The sequence below is a fragment of the Nipponia nippon genome, unplaced genomic scaffold (genome assembly GCF_047370975.1).
Source record: "Nipponia nippon isolate SJK-2023a ecotype South Korea unplaced genomic scaffold, ASM4737097v1 scaffold_15, whole genome shotgun sequence".
In the NCBI taxonomy this organism is placed as follows: domain Eukaryota; kingdom Metazoa; phylum Chordata; class Aves; order Pelecaniformes; family Threskiornithidae; genus Nipponia; species Nipponia nippon.
Genome location: NW_028262331.1, coordinates 1,222,482 through 1,234,639, shown reverse-complemented (window position 1 = coordinate 1,234,639; position 12,158 = coordinate 1,222,482). Strand labels below are relative to the sequence as shown.

The window sequence follows — 12,158 nt, the reverse complement described above, 5'->3', positions numbered from 1 at the left end:
TCAGTGGTAAGCAGGGAAAACAGCACGTGCTTCCGTTGCAGGGAGGCACAGAAACCGGCGTACCATCATGCAGGAGGGCAGGGAGAGCCCGCTGCTCCTCCGATGCCTTTTCTAGTTAATGTTTTCCAGCATTTGAAAACCTAGCTTTGCCGAATGTTTCGGGGGACGCTTATTTTGCTTTGCACGTAGCATGAGACATTAAAGGAGCATTTTGCAAAAGCAAGTCTCAGCAACTCAGCTTTTATAAGGCCAGCAGGTCCGATGCTTCCCAGTCCACACTTTTACGTCCCATCCCAAAAACCAAGTTAAACCCAACAGCCAGCTCTGCTGTTAGACATTCAGAAATTATTAAGCCTTCTCCCTGCCCGAGTGTTAAAATCCCTGCCAAGCAACACAAGCTGAGGGCTCAGGCAGGGGCTCTGTGCTGCCGGGGTGCCCCGCTCCCCGTCCCCTCTCCCTGCGGAGCAGCTGGATCCAGCACCGCCTGCGGGGCCCCTTCCCCGCTGCCACCTGCAAACCAAGCGCCAATGGCAGCGCCACTGCCTGCGGCTTCGGCGACCCAGGGCTGCAAGATGCATTCGGGGCCAAAAAAATCCAAAACCAAAATCATTTTGTGCACAAAGAATTTTTTTTTTAAGGGAAGTAACGCATTCAGTGCCTGCAAACATTACAGTCCCTGAGCATTTAAACACACAGAGGGATTTTTAAAAACCCACTACTATACTCCATTTGTATTCTTTCCTGAGAAGAAAACTTATCTTTGAATTATCTTTGGAGAAGCAGTAAGGATCTCTCCAGTCTGTTTTTCAGTGGCTTTCCTTGAAATACGTTTTTTGCTGAGCTTAAATATATTCTTTTGCTATTAAGGAAAAGCATTGTTCTGGGGAGATGGAGTACGGCTTTGCACACAGGTCTTAAGCAGATTTATTTATTTTTAATTGCATGCTTACATATCTATGGTCCTGAAACTCAACCCCTTTTTTTTCAAGTATCCGTGCAGCCTCCTGCCAGCTGCGTACCTCAGGTCGGGCAAGCTCCCAGCCCACAGGGTCGCTGAAGACCACTCGTCCCACACGGGCACGCTACAGGGCTTATATGAAGGGTATTTTGAGAGGAAAAAAAAATAAATCTGTAGTAGAAGTGCTCCTCTCCTTAGAACCCCTGGCAGCAGCTGGAACAACTCAGCAGCATCAAAACACCGCAAGTTTCATCAAACTGCAGTGATATATGTGAATATTCATATGCATATGTGAATATACGAATACAAAAAATAAATCCATCCCGGCTACGTTTTACACTGGCCACAGCTGGCCGTGTGGCAGGGCAGGAGGTAACACCCATCATCCCTTTTATTTCCTCCTACATTTTCATTGCCACCAAAGGGACCAGGGGACATTTACAGCCCCCAGGGCTGCTGCAGTGCATCGGTCCTAAAGAAACAGCACAAAGCTTGCAGAGAATCGCTCTGTGGACCACATCCACACATTCGGTGGGGTAACGTGCGCATCTGGATTTCCTATAATGGACAGACAGAAGTCTCCTGAACTTTCTAGACCGTGCAGCTGGGCTCTTGCAGGCTGCGGGAATTTAAGTACCGCAGCAGCCGAGGCCGTGCGCGAAGCTGGGACGGGGAGGTTCATCCCGCTCTCGCCGTGGCTGATTTGCCGGTCTTGACCTTTGTGATTCCCCTTCCAAAAAATAAAATCACATCTTCCCACTCCACTCCACTTCCCAAGGTCACTTGGCTCAGAAGCATTTAGGACCGCTGGTACCTGACACAGGAGATGTCTGAGCAGAGGGCAATGCCATGTCAAATCAGTCACTTAGGAACTGGTTACCACTCCAGATTTGCAACGCAGCAGCTTCCAGCTACTGGTTTTCTATTGCTGGTCTACACTGTCAGCCACTTCTCTGGGCTCGACATCAAAAAGGCAGCTGGAAAAATGGTCTTGATGGCTCCAATCCTGAACTCCTTAATTTAAATTTGAAGACGGCCCATCATTGCAATAAACAAAACAGCTTTTACACTTTCACACAGGGTGTTATGAAACAGATCATATATAATGGGAGTGCAAAGCACCTACATTACACAACTGCTATGACTATTTTCGCCACCTGCCAGTGTGAAGCTCTCCAAGTCAAAAAAATAATTAATTGAATTATTACACACAGTGTCTCACCTAATTAAGGCTCACAATTATTTAAGGCTCCCTTTGTTTGACATTGGGAGTGACTGAACTGGAGTCGCTCAGGAAAAAAAAGAAGAAATATTGTAGATAAATTAATCTTAACAGGGTCATATTGCTTGTTAAAACGCTAAAAAACCCTTTTCTTTTTCATTACAAGTTGTAACCTCAGGCTTTAGGAGGGAGAAATTAAGATTCAGCTGGTTATTAAGTTACAAATGCGTGCAACAGAAGGCAATAACCAATGCAACAGGACGCCAGGCACGCGGAGGTGAGAGTCTCACTGCATCCCATGTCCATGGGGCTAAACGAAAATCCGCAGTGACACCGAGCCCTGGGAATAACTGAGCTCTAAACCCCTCAGCAACTTTGCAGGCAGCGTCTAGGAACAGTTAACAGTACCAAAAGTTTCCATCAACGTCAGATGGAAACAAAAAAGGAGCCTTACAGTTACACATTCAGTGACTTAAGTGCTCGTTAGCCATCAGACACGTTAAAGCAGATGAAACGCCTTCCAAAGCTGGCAACTAGGATACCTGGAAGCGGGGCTGGCTATTGGGTTTTCCAAGAGAGCGAAACAAAAAGGCGACACCAAACCAAGGCCGACCCGACCCGACCCGCGCACTGCTGGGCGGCACCGTCCCTCGCCAGCGCCGCGTGGCCCCGCGCCCGCGGGACTGTTCCTCTGCACCTCGTTACCTTCTATTGATTACATCTAATCTTGCCTGAGTTATTCTAAAGAAAAGATTCATTATTGCAGATTTTTTTTTTTATTTAATCCCTACCCGCTGCAGAGCAGAACATCGCATCTGCCAATTAAGTCAGGACTACATCCAGACAGTTTTAATTCCGAAGGATGAAAAATGGATTACTTTAGCACAACTGTGATCTTCTTTTAATAACTAACAGATCAAGCACAGCAGAGCCACCTTCCTATTTGGAAGGAGACGACGGAAGGAAAAAAAAACCCTTCAGGAAACGTAAGATTTCGTGGTCACGCCTGCACTAAGGCTGGTCGTTGGCTACGGAGACACCTGGTCCTCAGCTGGGGAGTAACCCCAGCCCCTGCGTCTGCTGCGGACACGGCGACGTTGCACCTATTTGGTGACCTTCTGGCACGAAGCAGCAACCCAGGTTTGGTTTTCCCCTGGCACTGTAACGCTGGGACAGGTACAGGGTAACTGAGGGGCGAGCAGGCAGGGAACACGATCCAAACCCTGGATCTGGGATGCTGGATCGCAGGGACAGCTTACACTCTCCAAATGATTTGCAAGGCAGGAAGGAAATAAAATGCGATGGACTATTTTTCTCTGATATAACCCTTGTTAGTCGATCTGCAGCTGGTAGTTAAGTGCTTCCTTTTCCTCCCTAAATATAGATGAAATGCTCAGCATGGAACAACTTCAACGCCTTTCACCCAACCTCTCGAGCCTTCTGCAAGCGCAGCCAGGATGCACGTGAAGCCTTCGCGTCCCATCCGAGCCCCCACGGTACAGCCACGGGCGGTGCTGGAAAACCCAGTGGGAAGGAAAAGGCCGATTCCCTCTGTGCTGGGAAGATTTCGTGGTTGATGGAGAGTGATGAGCACCTTTGGCCAGGCTATCACCCCCCACCTCATTTCAGCTCAAACTACCCACGCCACCTGCCTTGGAGGTACCCTGTGGATGCTCAGCACTGCATTTTGGTTATGGGAAATGAAATTATTACAGGGACCTTCCTAAAAGCATCTGCCTTGGGTCATGCTGTGGATGCCAGGCTCACCCTGCCGCGCTGGAGAACGCAGCGCTAACCCAGACCACATCCACCAGGGAAATAATCCAACTGGCGAGACAAAGCATCCGCACCACGAGGCAACATCTGGATCCAGGGTACGGAATCGGATCTGCTTGTGCAAGTCAGGCAAAAAAGGACGATGTCAGTCACCTTTCTGAGCCCACCAGCCATTTATTTCACCCTGTTAACTGAGACCTCCAAAGAAAGCAAAAAGCAACAGGATTTCAGGACTATTGATGCAGAAATCAATCCCGGCACCACAGGGAAGAGGCAGGGATGCTCACAGGTACTAGCAGACTTGCTAAGGACCAAACCGAGCGGCAGCACACGATACAAACTGCACTAACGAGAAACTCGTGGCTGTAAAGCATCAGGGAGAACATGGCTGGAAAACAACCCACGTGCAAAAGCAAGGTAGATATTTAACTGAGTGTAATAGTAATTGGCAGGCAAGCGTTTCGACATAACGGAGCGGGTGGTAAACACAGGCATAAAGCAAATTCAACAAAGCGGGACAGAGGGTTTTATTCTAGAAATTACCAAGATGCTAACTTTCATTAAAAAAAAAAAATAAAAAAATCCTTGCTGCAAGGCAGCTGCAGCACATTCCCCCTTCTTAGGCACTTGTTATGGTCATCTCGAGGATACATTTGTTGTTACAACCCAGGAAAAGCAGCCGCCTAAGGTCTCTCTCTGGAAAAGGTTACTTGAATTAACTGTTAAATGATAAAGTTGCTGCTGTCTCAATATCTCAGCCAATTAGTTCACAAGCACTGTAATAAATTAGATTTTTTTGTACCATGGTGTTTATAGGATTTGCTACAAAGCAAATATGGTTACTCAAGAATTTAGTACTGTTGCTAAAGAAAAGAATCAAAGCGGATGGAGCCAAAACCCACCGGGCACCTCTCGAGGAGAGCTGGAAACCAGCATGCAGGGGGGAGGCTGCAGAAAAGACAGGGAAGAGGAGCATTCCCACCCGTGGGAGCCCAGATGAAGCCAAGGGAGGGCTGCGCTCCACCCAGGCTGTCCTCGCTTGCCCTCCAGGCTTAAGGAGCTGATACAGAGTTGGCCCCCCAAAAAAGTGGAAATAGCAGTAACTAGTGGTTTTTCAGGTCATGGCGAGTGGGGCGCAGGCATTCTCTGTGTTATTTTTTAGGGCTCTGTGAATGGTAACTGGAAAACAAACATTTTGCTGTAAGGCTTAAGTTTATGAGACTTTTTAAGCTGGCCTTGAATGGTGCAGGAGTGCCAGAGCCAAAGCTCTCCGAGGTTTGGTGGGACACATCTCGCCTCCCGAGACTCACCGAGTCCTGAAGGCTTTCACAAGTGCCTCACCTGTAACCGCAGACAGACACTCAGACACCAGGAACCCGCTTCTGGTCCGCGGGGAAAAAAAAGGGGGGGACGTGTGTGTGTGGGAAAAGACTTGGAAGCCCAATGGTAGATTTTTAAGACACTCAAGTACCCCAAAAATGCAACAGCTCCTATCTCTGTATCATCTCTTGATTTCCCAAGAAAAGAAAATAACAGCAGACATACAAACCGCAGTTTCCTCTACCTAAAAATCCCTTTTTCTACCTAAATCCCTGGTCTTAAGAGACTTCAGAGCCTAAGTCCTCAACTATTTTTCATCATGTAAGCAGGTGCCAATCAAGGATTCTCCATAAATCAAGGAGTAGAGGCTGCAAGCAAGATGCATTATTCCTCTGACATTTCGAGACTCTTTCGTACAGGCTGGCATTTCAATACCGGCGTTTAAAATTATTAATAAGGGCATCGTTTGAACACCTCAAAACTCAGACCTAGAAGGACACAGTGAAATAAATCACATTTCCTAATGCTTTTTATTACCGTCTTCCTGCAACTCCTTAATTTTTTAAAGATACCTTTGATTTTGTAATTACTCACTACAGTTTGATTGCTCCCAGAGTACAGGTTTTCTGCAAATAATATACACTGCCAAATTTTATTCTCCACTGGAGCCTGAAATTCAGAATTAAACATAATAGAAATAAATTTATTTTTTATTAGTTATTTTAGTACCGAGTATAGATTGTTTCCAAAAGACACCCTCTCCTAATGGCTTTGGAAAGCAAAGCAGCTGTTGAATCCTGCCTAGGCCGGTATCAATCTCTTCTTGTTACTGACGGTGTTACTTAAATTGTGCATCAATAAGTTAGGCGGCAATCTGTTTCTTTTTTTTTCCCTGGGCCCTTCACCTTAGAATGGAAAAGAATATTTTGCATTCAAGGATTTGCTCAGGCACGGTTGCCAGTGGCAGCAACCAAGACGGAGGCTGTAAATAAAGCAACTTTAAGGTGAGTTAAAACAAAAATCGTGCCAGGTATCCCGTTTTTCTCTGCTCTTTTACAGCCGTTCCCATAAAACTGCAAATCGCAAAAGCAAGCAACAGTTTTGTAACTGTGCAGACGTTTTCACCGACGAGATTCTAATAATTTTCAAACATGGATCTAAAGTATCGCGGACCTTTCACAAGTGGCGATTTTAACGAGTTATTCCCTGTGCATACCGTGAATCACCTCGCAGGGAAAGCCCTACGCCACCACTCACTAAAACCCGCTCCCCTTTAAGCGAGGGACGCAAGAGTGCTCGTGACTTCAGCAAACACAAGTGAAGAATATGCAAAGAGCAAAATCATCACAATTAGCATAATAGCTGCTCCATCAGTTGCCAAGCTAGCACATTATCATACATTTTTATTACCTTGCTATTAAGCTTTTCTGAAGCTCAGAAAGCAAATTGTACTTGATACTTTTCATGTCCTGCATCCTTTAAAATTAATTTTTTTTTTTTTTTTGGCGTTTCGCTTGTATTTCAAATCATGTTGATGGTATTTATGAAGGAACCCAAGTTCCAAACAAAACATTTGTTGTTGCTGCGACACGCTTGGCCTGCGAAGCACTCCAGTAGCATAAAGGGACGCTGGACTGGCGTCAGAAGGCAGCACCACTAACTCCCCTCCACCGTTAGGATGGAGAATGCGTAGAATTGTTCTAGCTGCTTCATTTGTCCTGCAAAACAGTTTTGCAGAAAGGCAGCTCCAGTTCAAAAGGAAAGCATCCTCTGTTAACATCCACGTATCAATTTCTTTTGCCAAAACTATTTCTCCAAAGGAAGAAAAATACATTATCTTAACTCTGGTTGAAAGGAAGGAGGTCTACGGAGTTCTGGCAGGTATCACAAAGATCCAGAAGAGGAAAAACACAACCCTAGCCTATTTTGGTGTAACTTCCTTAGCAAGCTACCTATACTACTGAAAACCGTCGTGAAAATACAGAAACAAGACAAAGCCAGCTGACCCACCTAAACAGGATTTGTTCTTGCCTTTCGTAAAAGGCAAAGCGTGTGTGACAAAGCCCGGGAGCTGTTGCACTGAACTCCTCCTGGAGCCGTTAAATGCCTCTTGCCTGGATGGCCACGGTGGTGCTGTGAGTTATCACGACCGGCTGCAACCTGCAGCAGCTTCAGCCACTATTCCACAGCGCGCTCTGCAATCCATGCTATGCTTTTATTTTTTCCCCAAAAAAGCATCCAGCTAACTCTAGAGAGAAAATGTGTTGGAACAAGGCAATTGTGCAACACTTCCAAGAAGATACAGCACCTGGTCTCGCACCCTGGCACAGTCTCACCTTCTTGTGAGCTATCAGGAGACAGTTCGAGTGTTCGTGCTCGCACGCGATTTCGTAGTCGGGGATGAGGTCGGCCAGCTCCTGGACGAAGTGCACCACCTCCTCATGCCAGGGGACGTTGGCCATGGTGAGGTTGCTGGCCGAGCTTTCACCGCAGTATGTCACGCCCTGAGAAGAAACATGGAAACCATCATCGTCAGCTTAACCCTTCACAAGCTCACGGCAGTGCCGGCACATCAGCCACAACAAACCCCAAAAACGGTCTGTTTTGTCCCCCCTTCATGCTGTATCTTACAGAAAGGTAACACATTTGGAGACAGCGTCAAAAATTGGTCTCTCCCTCAGTAACACACCACCAAACCACTGGGTGCCCAGGCTTCCCCAGCAGTAAAAGACAGCTCAGTCACTATCCTGGAAAGTGGCTTTAAAAGCATGCAAATGGAGGATGCTCGTGCTCCTGAGCTACCAAGGGACCTTCGAGAAGTCCCAAAACTTCGTTTTGAAACACGACATGCCTGGAAAAAAGGCTCGCAAACAACCAACGCAGCAAGTCACTGTGACGCTTCTAGAGATAACTGTCCTATGAGCCGCAGAAGTAAGGACCTCTCCCCTTCCAAGCCAAGGCTGCCATTTCTGCCACTGTCCTCTAGTATCCATCCAAATCTCGTTCCAGGCCCTTGTAAAACCATCCCACAGACCCTCCTCCCTAACTGCGCCTGGGGAAGCTCCCGCAGCCACACAGTGCCGGCTCTCCCTGCTTCCAGCTGCTCAATTTAATTATGAGAGAATTACACCCGCCGATTTTAGCTGCAGACAATTGCTGCAACCGCCCCAGATAAAGAGCGTTTTGGCAGTCAAGCTGAAAAGACGGTCCCTGCGCTCTGAGACCCATTTTCTGTCTCCCCCGTGGTGCCCATGCAATGAGACCCAGGTAACCGTAACCGAGGGCACTATGAATATTGATAATATTGGAGATTTTGATTGTTTGGATCTTGAAATCTCAAAGTTCTTCCCGACTACTGGGCATTTTATAGGAAAAAGTAGGATTCTCCCCACGTTGGTGCAAGAAATGGGCTTTTGCAAAGCATTACGCGGCCATGCACGGATGGGCCGGGCAGAGTCCCACGGAGCAGCGGTGCCCAGACCGAGCACTGGCAGAGATGTGGCTCATTAGGAGAAAGGTGTAGACGCAGATGCTGGCAGCTTGAGCCCAGAGAAACAGCAGATTTCTTTTAAATGCCTTTCCCTCCAAAGAAAAGGGAGGAAAAAAATATCTGCAAGCATGCAAATCATCCTTCTGGGCATGCACAGTGGATGATTCTTGAGAGCACAAAGAGCAAAACCACTAAAAAAAAATTAAATAGTGCAAGAGTGGAACAAAGCAGAGGATGTCTGTGAACCTCGAGGTCTTCTGAAGACAAGTGCTAATTTTACGTTCAAACCAAAGGGATGGAATTGGGCTTTAAAGATGCAGAAATGGTGAATTTGCACGGTCTGGTGCCACATCGCCCCTTTCCTTCTCTAAGACCTTTGCTAAACCAGAAGCAGCTCCATGGGGATGAAAGCATCTTCACTGGGTGCAAAAACAGAGTTCCCCCAGAAATAACAGGGCTTTGCTTCTGCCCCTCTGCTCTAAGCTGTTTTTCTGCAGTAGCCAAGCACCTAACGATACTTAACGAAGCCAGCAAGTCAACACCTCTGGGAAGGACATGTGCTTACCCTCTTTTTACAGCCTGGACAAAAAGGAGACAAAGATTTGCATGGGGCCCATGGGGGAAGCTGTGGGGGAGGAAGGACGGCCGCCCTGGACAGCATCCCGGCACTGCTGAAACCTCATCTTCCTAATCCAGCCTGCTTCACCTCTGGTCTGCTCCTCTCCACGGCAGCGCTGCTCCTCCGACTTCCAGTTAGGACAAGACTTACAAAACGGTAAGAAAATTTCAAGGCTAGAGGAAGGTGCTGCTCGTTGCTGTTCATTCGCTCCTTGGGAGGCAGAGGCGCCCCAGTCGCTCAGCGATGAGCTCGCTGTTTGAGGCGACCACGGCGCAGACCACGAGAGCTGGTTCGCTGCTGGCTCTGCTGCTCCCTCCAGCGATTCAAGGTTCCACCAAGACCCTCGACGCCGGCGCGAGAGGAAGAACACGAAGCCTCACGTGGCCAAGTGCTTCTAGAAACCAGGTGGAGAGCTCTGCTCAACCTCCTCCATCTAGCTAAAGAAACACAAGTCCCCAGTTTCCAAGATTATTCTTTAATTCTCTGGGTTGGTAGCGGCAGCTCCGTTTGCATGGAGGGCTGCAGGCTGCTCACCAAGTGCCTGCCAGGAGGGGTGGCAGCTTTTTACCCCAGACCTCAACTACAGGAGAAGGCAGCTACAGCGACTGCTGGGCATTCAGCGCTCCAGACCCTTGTAAAAAATAAAAAAAATATATAATTAAAAAAAAAAAAAAAGAGATCGGGGGCACTTGTCCAAACTGCTCAATATCCCCCCTGGATATCTAGGGCCCTGAGCTAGATAGAAAAACAACATTGGCACAGTAAAGCCAGTGCAAACACAGTCAGTAAACACAGATTATTTTTTTAGGGCTGAGTACATGAGCGAACACCCAAAAATATAAAGGCATTTGTAAAAACTCCCTCCAGCTCATCTCACTCCTACTATCTTTTGCTTAAATTAACTCAGTAAATACTGAGAACTGTTTGGAAAAAAGGTCCCTCTCTTGCCTGCGCCTCGCGCACACCCAGAGGGAGGGTGAAAATCCAGGCTTAAGTTGGGGCTGTAGAGAAATTCTGATTGTTTACTGATGAGTAGAGTTGATTTGATGACATTAAAAAGCAGCTTGTGTTCTTTTGGTCAAAGGCCACCAGAACAACTGAGGAATTTCTGTAATCCTACCACTCCACAAAGAGTCCGTGCTCCTTTGTGGAACGCTGAGAGCTGAAGTAATCGTCCCAGAGCGAACGTCCGCGGGAAACATCGAGGGATTTTGTCATAAGATTGATTTGCGCCGATTGCAGATCTCCCACCCGACGCCGCCTGCCAGCCGAAAGGCCAGCACCATCGCTCACGCACCCCCAAAGCCCCCATCGCTCCTGATCTCCCCCGGCTTGGCAGAAGTAAAGGTCACGCAGTGCTGGCACGTTGTATCTGCACCCAAAAAAAAAAAAAAGCTAGTCCGTGGGGTGGGAAGCACCCAGCACGGGCAGACTGACGTGACGAGCGCGACGAGCATCCCTTGGGCAGAGCACAGAGAGAAGTTTCCCATCGCACATCGGTCTGCAAAGCTCTGTAGCTCACTAGGGCGAACAGGCAGGAGCCAGAGTCTTTGGGGAAACAGCTTTTTTGATCGTTTTCTGGAAGCACACTCAAACTAGTCGCTAATTTAGAAGCGGCATTATTCAAAAGACACCTTCATCTCAAATTTAATTGTATTAAGTCAACAGAGATACTGGGTTCTTGCTTTAGCTCCCTTCCCAGCCACCCAATACCTCAAACGGACCGAAGGAGAGCGCGTCGGAGTGGGACACGTGTTCCTGCTGTGCCCTACACAAAGCCAAGACATGAGCACTGCTGGTTTGGGTGATTTACTTGCAAGAGAAGCCGAGGTCCTGAGGGCCACTGCGATACCCATGCCCTGCAGCAGCCAGCTCCGTGCCCTGCAACCATCACTGGTCAGTGAATGCAGCCCCTCAAGTTCTCCTACACCCCACTCTACCCAACATCAGCCTCATCATTTTGAGATCAGTTGCTCTTAATTTGGAGATTTGATCACTTGGACCTACTGAATTACTGATTTAGTCTTAGCCATGACCCCAAATTCACTACTGCCTTCCTCCATCTTTAATGGAGTCAGTAAAGTTCTCATAAATTAGCTCAGCGGTATGTGGCTTGCTGAGATGTATTTTTGCTTATTTCTTTCTTTCCAGATAAAATCCATTAAAGGCTCATCCAACTGGTTTAACCTGTGGTATTGCAACACAGGTCACAAACCCACCGGCGCCCAAAAGGGCAAACTCGCACAAGAAACGGCTTTTCTTCTAGACAAAAGCCCAACTCCTCCGTACCTCTCTAGGTGGTTTCATCACCTTTGCTCTTTGGCCAAGCTATTTTATTCCAGTCACAAAATCCTATCAAGCACCGGTCTTTAAAAGAGAGCACACGCAATTTTATGGATGATTATGTTTTGCATTCTCGTGTTTTTCCTCCGTGAAGAACACTTCTACTTATTTTAAATGGCATTTGCATCCCTGCTATGTTTATGGCACCTGGTCCCAGCTGACGCTGCACTCCCAAGACCTAATTCACCTACGTTAAAGTTGAACATGTCATGTCCAGCAATAAACAGAGACAGATCCTTTGCAAACACTTAAAATTAGAGCAAGGTGAAGCACACAGTGCATAAATAGGGCTACAAAAGGAACAGACTCACGCTAATTAAAAACTGTACAAAGTTTTGGAAGCAATTACTTTCTCGCTGGTAAATTTATGAGGGTCTTCCCCTATTAATCTGCCCAAGCGAAGGATATTAGACCTGCACGCCGTAACTCA

At 47.4% G+C, this 12,158-nt stretch overlaps 1 protein-coding gene across 8 annotated transcripts in view; it reads right to left on the bottom strand.

Annotated features, from left to right (window-relative positions):
- Positions 1-12,158, bottom strand: part of LOC104012424 (S-adenosyl-L-methionine-dependent tRNA 4-demethylwyosine synthase TYW1) — a 110,076-nt gene that overhangs the window by 6,814 nt on the left and 91,104 nt on the right. For 2 of the 8 annotated variants that reach the window (XM_087751965.1, XM_087751964.1), the window contains exon 15: positions 7,585-7,780. In XM_087751965.1, the coding sequence (XP_087608091.1) occupies positions 7,585-7,780 (196 nt within the window). Of the gene's footprint in view, positions 1-7,286; positions 7,525-7,584; positions 7,781-9,331; positions 10,017-10,505; positions 10,758-12,158 lie in introns of those variants that run through there. The other 6 variants (XR_015703507.1, XR_015703506.1, XR_015703504.1 and 3 more) reach the window with 6 other exon arrangements.